This window comes from Oncorhynchus kisutch, unplaced genomic scaffold (genome assembly GCF_002021735.2).
Source record: "Oncorhynchus kisutch isolate 150728-3 unplaced genomic scaffold, Okis_V2 scaffold3838, whole genome shotgun sequence".
Classification (NCBI taxonomy): domain Eukaryota; kingdom Metazoa; phylum Chordata; class Actinopteri; order Salmoniformes; family Salmonidae; genus Oncorhynchus; species Oncorhynchus kisutch.
Window position 1 is genome coordinate 30,505 of NW_022265783.1, and position 15,674 is coordinate 46,178.

The 15,674-nt window shown below is 43.9% G+C and overlaps 1 protein-coding gene and 1 long non-coding RNA gene across 7 annotated transcripts in view; one reads left to right on the forward strand and one right to left on the reverse strand.

The window, feature by feature from the left end:
- The first annotated feature begins 411 nt into the window (after window positions 1-411).
- On the forward strand, window positions 412-5,962 carry LOC116372007 (uncharacterized). Of its 2 annotated transcripts, none has more exons than XR_004209087.1 (2): window positions 412-4,021; window positions 4,065-5,962. It is a non-coding gene; the product is annotated as an uncharacterized LOC116372007 (long non-coding RNA). The 2 variants fall into 2 exon arrangements; XR_004209088.1 differs by having other exon boundaries at window positions 412-3,978.
- Window positions 4,696-15,674, reverse strand: part of septin12 (septin 12) — a 185,411-nt gene continuing 174,432 nt past the window's right edge. For 4 of the 5 annotated variants that reach the window (XM_031821076.1, XM_031821077.1, XM_031821078.1 and 1 more), the window contains one exon: window positions 4,696-9,122. In XM_031821076.1, the coding sequence (XP_031676936.1) occupies window positions 8,930-9,122 (193 nt within the window). In that variant the 3' untranslated portion in view covers window positions 4,696-8,929. The remainder of the gene's footprint in view (window positions 9,123-15,674) is intronic. The other variant, XR_004209086.1, reaches the window with a different exon arrangement.

Sequence of the window (15,674 nt, forward strand, 5' to 3'; positions counted from 1 at the left end):
CAGGTTGAGCTGACTGTAACAGTTGATTCATAATGACGTCCAGGTTGAGCTGACTGTAACAGTTGATTCATAATGACGTCCAGGTTGAGCTGACTGTAACAGTTGATTCATAATGACATCCAGGTTGAGCTGACTGTAACAGTTGATTCATAATGACATCCAGGTTGAGCTGACTGTAACAGTTGATTCATAATGACATCCAGGTTGCTATATTTAGGTATGGCTTGGGTACACACACACACACACACACACACACACACACACACACACACACACACACACACAGACACACACACACACACACACAGACACACACACACACACACACACACACAGACACACACACAGACACACACACAGACACACACACACACACACACACACACACACACACACACACACACACACACACACACACACAGACACACACACAGACACACACACACACACACACACACACACACACACACACACACACACACACACACACTGCATCCCACAGCTGTTGTAACATTCCTTCAGCTCCAGTCCTAAAGATAACAGTCTGTACTTGGCTCTCAGGTGGAGGTGACAGGGATGATATGGGTGAGATAGAGGTACAGATAGAGGTACAGGCCACCCCCCCCCCCAGTCGATAGCAGGTTATAGGTATTTCTGTTTTTAAAGGCATTATCCCATTGAGCCACCATATGTAGTGTTTACCGTGAGTGGGATCTCCCTGAACCCGGAAACATTGCCTTTACAAGCCTCACTGCCTCTCTAACCTTAAGTATTCATGTTGTGAGCTTGAGGGTTCCTGACTGTCTGGTTTCCTGCTTCACACAAACACTACAGGCCAGGCTTTTAATCAACTGGTCCCACTTTGATTTATTCACCTTCGATGACGTGCTGTACATAATGTATCTATCTATTTATTTATTTATTGACTGAGGATTGTGATTGGTTGAGACAGTCTTTCAGCCAAACAGACCAGTTTAAAGCTGAGCCTGTTGGTTTGTCGTGTGTCATGATACTGGTCAGCGGGTGGCTCATTTAGGTTACGGGCAAATCTGAAATGGCTCCCTATTACCTATGTAGTGCACTACTTTGAGCCAAAAGAAGTGCCCTATTTGAGGAAGGAATATGTATAGGAATAGTAAAGGAATAAGAGGAGCTTTTGAGAAATACCTGAAGAACATATTCCCTATATAAAACAAGGCAACTACTTGGCCAATAGGAGGGATTCTAGCTCTTAGCTGCTGGCCAATAGGAGGGATTCTAGCTCTTAGCTGCTGGCCAATAGGAGGGATTCTAGCTCTTAGCTGCTGGTCCCCTAGGGGATTCTAGCTCTTAGCTGCTGGCCAATAGGAGGGATTCTAGCTCTTAGCTGCTGGCCAATAGGAGGGATTCTAGCTCTTAGCTGCTGGCCAATAGGAGGGATTCTAGCTCTTAGCTGCTGGTCCACTAGGGGATTCTAGCTCTTAGCTGCTGGCCAATAGGAGGGATTCTAGCTCTTAGCTGCTGGCCAATAGGAGGGATTCTAGCTCTTAGCTGCTGGCCAATAGGAGGGATTCTAGCTCTTAGCTGCTGGTCCACTAGGGGATTCTAGCTCTTAGCTGTGGCTGCTGGTCCCCTAGGGGATTCTAGCTCTTAGCTGCTGGTCCCCTAGGGGATTCTAGCTCTTAGCTGCTGGTCCCCTAGGGGATTCTAGCTCTTAGCTGCTGGTCCCCTAGGGGATTCTAGCTCTTAGCTGCTGGTCCCCTAGGGGATTCTAGCTCTTAGCTGCTGGTCCACTAGGGGATTCTAGCTCTTAGCTGCTGGTCCACTAGGGGATTCTAGCTCTTAGCTGCTGGTCCCCTAGGGGATTCTAGCTCTTAGCTGCTGGTCCCCTAGGGGATTCTAGCTCTTAGCTGCTGGTCCCCTAGGGGATTCTAGCTCTTAGCTGCTGGTCCCCTAGGGGATTCTAGCTCTTAGCTGCTGGCCAATAGGAGGGATTCTAGCTCTTAGCTGCTGGCCAATAGGAGGGATTCTAGCTCTTAGCTGCTGGCCAATAGGAGGGATTCTAGCTCTTAGCTGCTGGTCCCCTAGGGGATTCTAGCTCTTAGCTGCTGGTCCCCTAGGGGATTCTAGCTCATAGCTGCTGGTCCCCTAGGGGATTCTAGCTCTTAGCTGCTGGTCCCCTAGGGGATTCTAGCTCTTAGCTGCTGGTCCCCTAGGGGATTCTAGCTCTTAGCTGTGGCTGCTGGTCCACTAGGGGATTCTAGCTCTTAGCTGCTGGTCCCCTAGGGGATTCTAGCTCTTAGCTGTGGCTGCTGGTCCACTAGGGGATTCTAGCTCTTAGCTGTGGCTGCTGGTCCACTAGGGGATTCTAGCTCTTAGCTGTGGCTGCTGGTCCACTAGGGGATTCTAGCTCTTAGCTGTGGCTGCTGGTCCACTAGGGGATTCTAGCTCTTAGCTGTGGCTGCTGGTCCACTAGGTGATTCTAGCTCTTAGCTGTGGCTGCTGGTCCACTAGGGGATTCTAGCTCTTAGCTGTGGCTGCTGGTCCACTAGGGGATTCTAGCTCTTAGCTGTGGCTGCTGGTCCACTAGGGGATTCTAGCTCTTAGCTGTGGCTGTTGGTCCCCTAGGGGATTCTAGCTCTTAGCTGTGGCTGCTGGTCCCCTAGGGGATTCTAGCTCTTAGCTGTGGCTGCTGGTCCACTAGGGGATTTCATTTTTGTTCTGATAGCTATCTTGACTTTTGTGTCCAGCTTCACTTCAACAGTACTTGATTGCAATTTTATAAATTCACATTGAATCTCGAGAGTGCTGTGAAAATAGTGAGCTGTTGTGGGCTTACAGATTTGTAACGTCCGGGAGAGCCCAGCACAGAATGTTTTCTTTCAGTAGTCTTTTTCCCGACCCCTAGCTAAGCTAGCAGGATTGGTTAGCTTAGCTAGCTGCATACTGTCAGTTTAGCTAGGACAGCTGGATTGGTTAGCTTAGCTAGCTGCATACTGTCAGTTTAGCTAAAATGGCTGGATTACTGACATCATCACTCCTCAACCTCAACACTGTACAGCCCTACTGTATGCTGGACTTACTGTACTGTACCTATGTTAAGGCCAAGCACCAAGCTGACAGCACCCCCCCCCCCCCCCTCTATTTCTAACAGAAGAAGTGTGGCCTGGGAGGGACACTGGTCTATGGGGTATTTAGGGCCAGGGATTCAATCCATACAGAGCTCTCGGCTATGCAGCTTTTACAGTGATCTGCCCTATACGGTATGGTGGCCTGGGAGGGACACTGGTCTTTTAAAGGTTCATGTTACTCTTAGGGATGACTGTACTCTACACCTCTTGTCTGTCTACCACACTCCCTTACCTACATTCCTATACAATGGGTACTATGTTGGTATCTCTATGTTTATTATTTCTGACACAGAGGTCATATGGAGATGGTTGTTTCTTATTTTATTATGTTTTGTCTGTCTACCACACTCCCTTACCTACATTCCTATACAATGGGTACTATGTTGGTATCTCTATGTTTATTATTTCTGACACAGAGGTCATATGGAGATGGTTGTTTCTTATTTTATTATGTTTTGCTCATTGGTTTTGTGTAAATACTGATACTGTGGTGATGATATGAAACATTTGATTGGATAGGAGTGGGGTGGTGAATCTAAAGGATTTGATTGGACGGGAGAGAAAGAGGTGTGGTGATTCTAATGGATTTGATTGGACGGGAGAGAATGTGGTGTGGTAATTCTAATGGATTTGATTGGACGGGAGATAATGTGGTGTGGTAATTCTAATGGATTTTATTGGACAGGAGAGAATGTGGTGTGGTAATTTTAATGGATTTGATTGGACGGGAGAGAAAGAGGTGTGGTAATTCTAATGGATTTGATTGGACGGGAGAGAAAGAGGTGTGGTGATTCTAATGGATTTGATTGGATGGGAGAGAAAGAGGTGTGGTGATTCTGAAGGATTTGATTGGACGGGAGAGAAAGAGGTGTGGTGATTCTGAAGGATTTGATTGGACGGGAGAGAAAGAGGTGTGGTGATTCTGAAGGATTTGATTGGACGGGAGAGAAAGAGGTGTGGTGATTCTGAAGGATGGCTGCAGTGCCTTGTCAGAGAGCAGTTGTTGTTTTTTTGACACGGTATTTGGTTCCAGTCTGCACCGTTTTAGTAAAAGTTGTACAAAACTAAACCATGTGCCTCATCTCCTTCCTTTCATCCTCCTACAGTGCCATTTTAGCCAAGGCTTTTATTCAAAGCAACTCACAGTGGTGCACACCTGCATTTTCTATACACATGTGACAACAATTGTTGTTGTGATGCAACTGATATTTATGTGAAGGTTTGTCCCCCAACACTTTTTATGCAGATAACCTGCCACTCTTATCACGACTGCTGTGCCAAATGCGTTGTACATCGGCTGTACAACTTGTGTGCGTGGCCTTATAGGGAGAACCTCCATTGCTGTTTCCGTGATCCCTCGCGTCCTCTCTCTCTCTCTCCTCACCGCCTCCTCAAAACCCATTGAATGAGAAGGTCAGAGAGGTCCCTCCTGTTTGGCATTCTCATCCAACAGGGTTTTGAGAAAGAGGCGAGGAGAAAGGGCTTTGAGGAATCCAGGAAATGCGATTGTGATTCTCCCTGTTGTTTGTGAGTTGTGAGTCACAGGGCCCCACCACTCAGACGTGTAACAGGGACAATCATTTGATGGTAGATCAACTGTGTTTATTAATGTGTAAAACAAGGGTCCTATCAGGAGGCAGAGTACAGAACATTAGGCTACAACACTATAAAACATCAGAGACAGGAGATGAACAACAACACAAACATTGTCACGTCATGGGTGGGTGTGGATGTGTGTGTGGGTGTGTGAGTGTGTGTCTGTGTGTGTCTGTGTGTGTGTGTCTGTGTGTGTGTGTCTGTGTGCGTGTGTGTGTCTGTGTCTGTGTCTGTGTGTGTGTGTGTCTCTGTGTATGTTATAGGCAGCCCACAGCTGAAGAGGCTGTGTACCAGGTCAACACTAGGTATGTAAATGAGGGAATCAATGTACCTTTTTAATGGACGACAGTGGGTGATGATCTAGTGATCCGGGTCTAAAAACAGACAGCTGATCAGTAGTTAAAGAGGCAGTCAGTCTGTGAGGACAGGACAGGAAATGGGGAAAACCTTCCTCCTAGCATCACTACGAGACACGTTCAATGGAGAAGGAGGACGAAGTGGGCTTTAATCTGTGCCCGGGAAAACCTTCCTCCTAGCATCACTACGAGACACGTTCAATGGAGAAGGAGGACGAAGTGGGCTTTAATCTGTGTCCGGGAAAACGTTCCTCCTAGCATCACTACGAGACACGTTCAATGGAGAAGGAGGACGAAGTGGGCTTTAATCTGTGCCCGGGAAAACGTTCCTCCTAGCATCACTACGAGACACGTTCAATGGAGAAGGAGGACGAAGTGGGCTTTAATCTGTGTCCGGGAAAACCTTCCTCCTAGCATCACATTTCACGTGTCAACGTTAAAACAGGAAGTTGGGGTCTCTAAGTTACAGTTAGGCACATTCAAAGCCATAAAACAGAGGAGGGTAACCTGGTCTAATCTAATCCTGCCTGCATCATTTATTGTTATCTCCCATAAAATAGTATCATTGAGAGCTACTGGGAATTTTGCAATCCGAGACACTTTGGTGAGAGAGAGAGTACAGTTTGTGTCCTCTTGCCTCTGACTCCCGGGGTCATTCCTCCACTTGGCCTCTAGGTGGAGCCCTCTCTCCAAACAGCACAGCTCGCCATCGGGGAAGGAGACAGAAGGGATCTATAAAGGAGGTCCCTCTATACACAACACAGAAAGACCCCTGGGGGTAAACTGGACTGTGTACGTATGGATGGACACGTGTGTTTGGACATGTATGTGTGACTCGACGTTTACCGCAGGTGGAAAAGGTAACAAAACAAAAAATACTTTTCCTGAAAAAAATACATTTTCTTCTTCTTCTTTTTATTTGTAAAGTCAACATGTCGTATTAAATGAAATGCAGCGTCTGAATATATTACAGGCCTATGCCCGTGTTATAGAGAGAGGTTCATAAGCCATACACAGGCTAGGCTACGGCTCTGACAGTATTCAGACCATGTTATAGAGAGAGGTTCATAAGCCATACACAGGCTAGGCTACGGCTCTGACAGTATTCAGACCGTGTTATAGAGAGAGGTTCATAAGCCATACACAGGCTAGGCTACGGCTCTGACAGTATTCAGACCGTGTTATAGAGAGAGGTTCATAAGCCATACACAGGCTAGGCTACGGCTCTGACAGTATTCAGACCGTGTTATAGAGAGAGGTTCATAAGCCATACACAGGCTAGGCTACGGCTCTGACAGTATTCAAACAGAGTTTTAAAAAAGGCTGCCATAGAAACGGGGAGGAATTCAAACAGCCACATTGCAGGATTTCACACAGTAGCAAACAGACCACGAACTCATTGCACGGAGGTCTGCAGGTTTTCGCTCCAACCCTCGTTCTTGCTGGAGGAATTAAGGTCACTAATTAATTAGGATCTCCCTTCATCTGGTTGTCTAGGTTTTAATTGAATTGGGAAAAAACTAAAACACACAGACACTCGACCCTCGGTAGAATACAGGAGGCTGTAGCTGAATGGACGTGGGTACTCTAGAATACAGGAGGCTGTAGCTGAATGGACGTGGGTACTGTAGAATACAGGAGGCTGTAGCTGAATGGACCTGGGTACTGTAGAATACAGGAGGCTGTAGCTGAATGGACCTGGGTACTGTAGAATACAGGAGGCTGTAGCTGAATGGACGTGGGTACTGTAGAATACAGGAGGCTGTAGCTGAATGGACGTGGGTACTGTAGAATACAGGAGGCTATAGCTGAATGGACGTGGGTACTCTAGAATACAGGAGGCTGTAGCTGAATGGACCTGGGTACTGTAGAATACAGGAGGCTGTAGCTGAATGGACCTGGGTACTGTAGAATACAGGAGGCTGTAGCTGAATGGACCTGGGTACTGTAGAATACAGGAGGCTGTAGCTGAATGGACCTGGGTACTGTAGAATACAGGAGGCTGTAGCTGAATGGACGTGGGTACTGTAGAATACAGGAGGCTGTAGCTGAATGGACGTGGGTACTGTAGAATACAGGAGGCTGTAGCTGAATGGACCTGGGTACTGTAGAATACAGGAGGCTGTAGCTGAATGGACGTGGGTACTCTAGAATACAGGAGGCTGTAGCTGAATGGATGTGGGTACTGTAGATTACAGGAGGCTGTAGCTGAATGGACGTGGGTACTCTAGAATACAGGAGGCTGTAGCTGAATGGACGTGGGTACTCTAGAATACAGGAGGCTGTAGCTGAATGGACGTGGGTACTGTAGAATACAGGAGGCTGTAGCTGAATGGACGTGGGTACTGTAGAATACAAGAGGCTGTAGCTGAATGGACGTGGGTACTGTAGAAACAGGAGGCTGTAGCTGTGTTAGCTACAGTATACTGTAGAAACAGGAGGCTGTAGCTGTGTTAGCTACAGTATACTGTAGAAACAGGAGGCTGTAGCTGTGTTAGCTACAGTATACTGTAGAAACAGGAGGCTGTAGCTGTGTTAGCTACAGTATACTGTAGATCAGGAGGCTGTAGCTGTGTTAGCTACAGTATACTGTAGAAACAGGAGGCTGTAGCTGTGTTAGCTACAGTATACTGTAGAAACAGGAGGCTGTAGCTGTGTTAGCTACAGTATACTGTAGAAACAGGAGGCTGTAGCTGTGTTAGCTACAGTATACTGTAGAAACAGGAGGCTGTAGCTGTGTTAGCTACAGTATACTGTAGAATCAGGAGGCTGTAGCTGTGTTAGCTACAGTATACTGTAGAAACAGGAGGCTGTAGCTGTGTTAGCTACAGTATACTGTAGAAACAGGAGGCTGTAGCTGTGTTAGCTACAGTATACTGTAGAATCAGGAGGCTGTAGCTGTGTTAGCTACAGTATACTGTAGAAACAGGAGGCTGTAGCTGTGTTAGCTACAGTATACTGTAGAAACAAGAGGCTGTAGCTGTGTTAGCTACAGTATACTGTAAATCACTCTCGGGAGGTGATTCCAGTATTCTGAATTCCAGGGTAGTATGAGTGTAAACAATGATACTGCATAAACATATATATTATGTATTACAGAAACAACATTGTCTGAGCACATAACACACTTCCTCCTCTCTCTCCCCTCTCTGTTTTCTCTCTCTCTCTCTCTCTCTCTCTCTCTCTCTCTCTCTCCCTCTCTCTCTCTCTATCTCACCATCCCTCTCTCTCTCCATCTCTCACCCTACCTCTCTCTCCCTCTCTCTGTTTTCATTTCTCTCTCCATCCCCCACTCCCCCCCTCTCCATCCGTCAATCTCCCCCTCTCCATCCATTAATCTCCCCCCCTCCATCCCTCACTCTTCCCCTCTCCATCCCTCACTCTCCCCCTCTCCATCCCTCACTCTCCTCCTCTGTTTTTCTCTCTCCATCCCTCACTCTCCCCCTCTCCATCCCTCACTCTCCCCCTCTCCATCCCTCACTCTTCCCCTCTCCATCCCTCACTCTCCCCCTCTGTTTTTCTCTCTCCATGTATCTCTGCTCTTCCAGCCCTGTGTGACCCTGCTTCCAGGACATATAAACTCATTCTGAGAAAATATATTCATATATGAAGTTTAAATGCATTTCTTATCAATAATGTCTTTAGTAAAACTCAATAAAATGTTCAAAATCCAAGGTGTGGTGGCCACCGAAAACATCTCTCCTTTGTTAAAAAAAAAGAGTTCCTCTTTCTTTCTTTCGCTCTCTTTCTCGTGTTCCGATTGGGGGAAACGGTCGACCAACCATTTTGCAGTCAAAACAGGAAACAGGAAGCTGTGAGCAGGAAGCTGGAGCTGCTGCTGTGTGCGACGCACTCTGTGATTCCCCCTCAGAGGTGGCTCTCTGATTCGCTCCTGTCCGAGGTTCCATTGGTTCCGTTGGTTCCGTGGGTCCCGTTCTCCATTGGAAAGCAGGACAGGGCCAGACCGTGGACGGTCAGGTTACTCTCGTTCAGTCTCCTGACGCGGAATGTCTCATAGTGGATGTTGTGGGTCACGTCCTTCAGGTCCTGCAGGTGGGACCTTTAGGGACACACAGACAAACACAAAAACACTCATTTATTAGCATGTTTATTTATGTAAATAGGTTAAAATATATAATGTTGGAGACAAAAACATGGACAGACAGCTGATATGATGAAGGATAGACAGCTGATATGATGAAGGATAGACAGCTGATATGATGAAGGATAGACAGCTGATATGATGAAGGATAGACAGCTGATATGATGAAGGACAGACAGCTGATATGATGAAGGATAGACAGCTGATATGATGAAGGATAGACAGCTGATATGATGAAGGATAGACAGCTGATATGATGAAGGACAGACAGCTGATATGATGAAGGATAGACAGCTGATATGATGAAGGATAGACAGCTGATATGATGAAGGATAGACAGCTGATATGATGAAGGATAGACAGCTGATATGATGAAGGATAGACAGCTGATATGATGAAGGATAGACAGCTGATATGATGAAGGATAGACAGCTGATATGATGAAGGACAGACAGCTGATATGATGAAGGATAGACAGCTGATATGATGAAGGATAGACAGCTGATATGATGAAGGATAGACAGCTGATATGATGAAGGACAGACAGCTGATATGATGAAGGACAGACAGCTGATATGATGAAGGATAGACAGCTGATATGATGAAGGATAGACAGCTGATATGATGAAGGATAGACAGCTGATATGATGAAGGATAGACAGCTGATATGATGAAGGATAGACAGCTGATATGATGAAGGATAGACAGCTGATATGATGAAGGATAGACAGCTGATATGATGAAGGATAGACAGCTGATATGATGAAGGACAGACAGCTGATATGATGAAGGACAGACAGCTGATATGATGAAGGACAGACAGCTGATATGATGAAGGATAGACAGCTGATATGATGAAGGATGAAGGACAGACAGCTGATATGATGAAGGACAAACAGCTGATATGATGGATGATGAAGGATAGACAGCTGATATGATGAAGGATAGACAGCTGATATGATGAAGGATAGACAGCTGATATGATGAAGGATAGACAGCTGATATGATGAAGGATAGACAGCTGATATGATGGAGGACAGACAGCTGATATGATGAAGGATAGCCAGCTGATATGATGAAGGATAGACAGCTGATATGATGAAGGATAGACAGCTGATATGATGAAGGACAGACAGCTGATATGATGAAGGATAGACAGCTGATATGATGAAGGATAGACAGCTGATATGATGAAGGACAGACAGCTGATATGATGACGGATAGACAGCTGATATGATGAAGGATAGACAGCTGATATGATGAAGGATAGACAGCTGATATGATGAAGGACAGACAGCTGATATGATGAAGGATAGACAGCTGATATGATGAAGGATAGACAGCTGATATGATGAAGGACAGACAGCTGATATGATGAAGGATAGACAGCTGATATGATGAAGGATAGACAGCTGATATGATGAAGGATAGACAGCTGATATGATGAAGGATAGACAGCTGATATGATGAAGGATAGACAGCTGATATGATGAAGGATAGACAGCTGATATGATGAAGGACAGACAGCTGATATGATGAAGGATAGACAGCTGATATGATGAAGGATAGACAGCTGATATGATGAAGGATAGACAGCTGATATGATGAAGGATAGACAGCTGATATGATGAAGGATAGACAGCTGATATGATGGATGATGAAGAATAGACAGCTGATATGATGAAGGACAAACAGCTGATATGATGGATGATGAAGGAGAGACAACTGATATGATGGATGATGAAGGACAGACAGCTGATATGATGAAGGACAGACAGCTGATATGATGAAGGACAGACAGCTGATATGATGAAGGACAGACAGCTGATATGATGAAGGATAGACAGCTGAGATGATGAAGCACAGACAGCTGATATGAAGGACAGATAGCTGATATGATGGTTGATGAAGGATTAACAGCTGAAATGATGGATGATGAAGGATAGACAACTGATATGATGGATGATGAAGGATAGACAACTGATATGATGGATGATGAAGGATAGACAACTGATATGATGGATGATGAAGGATAGACAACTGATATGATGGATGATGAAGGATAGACAACTGATATGATGGATGATGAAGGATAGACAGCTGAAATGATGGATGATGAAGGATAGACAGCTGAAATGATGGATGATGAAGAATAGATAGCTGAAATGATGGATGATGAAGGACAGACAACTGATATGATGGATGATGAAGAATAGACAGCTGATATGATGGATGATTAAGGATAGACAACTGATATGATGGATGATGAAGGATAGACAACTGATATGATGGATGATGAAGGATAGACAGCTGAAATGATGGATGATGAAGAATAGACAGCTGATATGATGGATGATGAAGAATAGACAGCTGATATGATGGATGATGAAGGACAGACAACTGATATGATGGATGATGAAGGACAGAACACTGATATGATGGATGATGAAGGACAGACAGCTGAAATGATGGATGATGAAGAATAGACAGCTGAAATGATGGATGATGAAGAATAGACAGCTGAAATGATGGATGATGAAGAATAGACAGCTGAAATGATGGATGATGAAGAATAGACAGCTGATATGATGGATGATGAAGGATAGACAGCTGAAATGATGGATGATGAAGAATAGACAGCTGATATGATGGATGATGAAGAATAGACAGCTGATATGATGGATGATTAAGGATAGACAACTGATATGATGGATGATGAAGGATAGACAACTGATATGATGGATGATGAAGGATAGACAGCTGAAATGATGGATGATGAAGAATAGACAGCTGATATGATGGATGATGAAGAATAGACAGCTGATATGATGGATGATGAAGGACAGACAACTGATATGATGGATGATGAAGGACAGAACACTGATATGATGGATGATGAAGGACAGACAGCTGAAATGATGAAGGACAGACAGCTGATATGATGAAGGATAGACAGCTGAGATGATGAAGCACAGACAGCTGATATGAAGGACAGATAGCTGATATGATGGTTGATGAAGGATTAACAGCTGAAATGATGGATGATGAAGGATAGACAACTGATATGATGGATGATGAAGGATAGACAACTGATATGATGGATGATGAAGGATAGACAACTGATATGATGGATGATGAAGGATAGACAACTGATATGATGGATGATGAAGGATAGACAACTGATATGATGGATGATGAAGGATAGACAGCTGAAATGATGGATGATGAAGGATAGACAGCTGAAATGATGGATGATGAAGAATAGATAGCTGAAATGATGGATGATGAAGGACAGACAACTGATATGATGGATGATGAAGAATAGACAGCTGATATGATGGATGATTAAGGATAGACAACTGATATGATGGATGATGAAGGATAGACAACTGATATGATGGATGATGAAGGATAGACAGCTGAAATGATGGATGATGAAGAATAGACAGCTGATATGATGGATGATGAAGAATAGACAGCTGATATGATGGATGATGAAGGACAGACAACTGATATGATGGATGATGAAGGACAGAACACTGATATGATGGATGATGAAGGACAGACAGCTGAAATGATGGATGATGAAGAATAGACAGCTGAAATGATGGATGATGAAGAATAGACAGCTGAAATGATGGATGATGAAGAATAGACAGCTGAAATGATGGATGATGAAGAATAGACAGCTGATATGATGGATGATGAAGGATAGACAGCTGAAATGATGGATGATGAAGAATAGACAGCTGATATGATGGATGATGAAGAATAGACAGCTGATATGATGGATGATGAAGAATAGATAGCTGATATGATGGATGATGAGGGATAGACAACTGATATGATGGATGATTAAGGATAGACAGCTGAAATGATGGATGATGAAGAATAGACAGCTGATATGATGGATGATGAAGAATAGACAGCTGATATGATGGATGATGAAGGATAGACAGCTGAAATGATGGATGATGAAGGATAGACAGCTGATATGATGGATGATGAAGAATAGACAGCTGATATGATGGATGATGAAGAATAGACAGCTGAAATGATGGATGATGAAGAATAGACAACTGAAATGATGGATGATGAAGAATAGACAGCTGATATGATGGATGATGAAGAATAGACAGCTGAAATGATGGATGATGAAGAATAGATAGCTGAAATGATGGATGATGAAGGACAGACAACTGATATGATGGATGATGAAGGATAGACAGCTGATATGATGGATGATGAAGAATAGACAGCTGATATGATGGATGATGAAGAATAGACAGCTGATATGATGGATGATGAAGAATAGACAGCTGAAATGATGGATGATGAAGAATAGACAGCTGATATGATGGATGATGAAGGATAGACAACTGATATGATGGATGATTAAGAATAGACAGCTGATATGATGGATGATGAAGGATAGACAACTGATATGATGGATGATGAAGAATAGATAGCTGAAATGATGGATGATGAAGAATAGATAGCTGAAATGATGGATGATGAAGGATAGACAGCTGAAATGATGGATGATGAAGAATAGACAGCTGAAATGATGGATGATGAAGAATAGACAACTGATATGATGGATGATGAAGAATAGACAGCTGAAATGATGGATGATGAAGGATAGACAACTGATATGATGGATGATGAAGGATAGACAACTGAAATGATGGATGATGAAGGATAGACAACTGATATGATGGATGATGAAGGATAGACAGCTGATATGATGGATGATGAAGAATAGACAGCTGATATGATGGATGATGAAGAATAGACAGCTGATATGATGGATGATTAAGGATAGACAACTGATATGATGGATGATGAAGGATAGACAACTGATATGATGGATGATGAAGGATAGACAGCTGAAATGATGGATGATGAAGGATAGACAGCTGAAATGATGGATGATGAAGAATAGATAGCTGAAATGATGGATGATGAAGGACAGACAACTGATATGATGGATGATGAAGAATAGACAGCTGATATGATGGATGATTAAGGATAGACAACTGATATGATGGATGATGAAGGATAGACAACTGATATGATGGATGATGAAGGATAGACAACTGATATGATGGATGATGAAGGATAGACAACTGATATGATGGATGATGAAGAATAGACAACTGAAATGATGGATGATGAAGAATAGACAGCTGATATGATGGATGATGAAGAATAGACAGCTGAAATGATGGATGATGAAGAATAGATAGCTGAAATGATGGATGATGAAGGACAGACAACTGATATGATGGATGATGAAGGATAGACAGCTGATATGATGGATGATGAAAAATAGACAGCTGATATGATGGATGATGAAGAATAGACAGCTGATATGATGGATGGCCACAGTGTCTCCTGACCCCTCCTGTCTCAGCCTCCAGTATTTATGCTGCAGTAGTTTATGTGTCGGGGGGCTGGGGTCAGTTTGTTATATCTGGAGTACTTCTCCTGTCCTATTCGGTGTCCTGTTTGAATCTAAGTGTGCGTTCTCTAATTCTCTCCTTCTCTCTTTCTTTCTCTCTCTCGGAGGACCTGAGCCCTAGGACCATGCCCCAGGACTACCTGACATGATGACTCCTTGCTGTCCCCAGTCCACCTGGCCATGCTGCTGTTCCAGTTTCAACTGACCTGAGCCCTAGGACCATGCCCCAGGACTACCTGACATGATGACTCCTTGCTGTCCCCAGTCTACCTGGCCATGCTGCTGCTCCAGTTTCAACTTCCACCTGACTGTGCTGCTGCTCTAGTTTCAACTGTTCTGCCTTATTATTATTCGACCATGCTGGTCATTTATGAACATTGAACATCTTGACCATGTTCTGTTATAATCTCCACCCGGCACAGCCAGAAGAGGACTGGCCACCCCACATAGCCTGGTTCCTCTCTAGGTTTCTTCCTAGGTATTGGCCTTTCTAGGGAGTTTTTCCTAGCCACCGTGCTTCTCCACCTGCATTGCTTGCTGTTTGGGGTTTTAGGCTGGGTTTCTGTACAGCACTTTGAGATATCAGCTGATGTACGAAGGGCTATATAAATAAATTTGATTTGATTTGATTTGATTTGATGATGAAGAATAGACAGCTGAAATGATGGATGATGAAGAATAGATAGCTGAAATGATGGATGATGAAGAATAGATAGCTGAAATGATGGATGATGAAGAATAGACAGCTGAAATGATGGATGATGAAGAATAGACAGCTGATATGATGGATGATGAAGAATAGACAGCTGATATGATGGATGATGAAGGATAGACAGCTGAAATGATGGATGATGAAGAATAGATAGCTGAAATGATGGATGATGAAGGATAGACAGCTGATATGATGGATGATGAAGGATAGACAACTGATATGATGGATGATGAAGAATAGACAGCTGATATGATGGATGATGAAGGACAGACAACTGATATGATGGATGATGAAGAATAGACAGCTGATATGATGGATGATGAAGAATAGACAG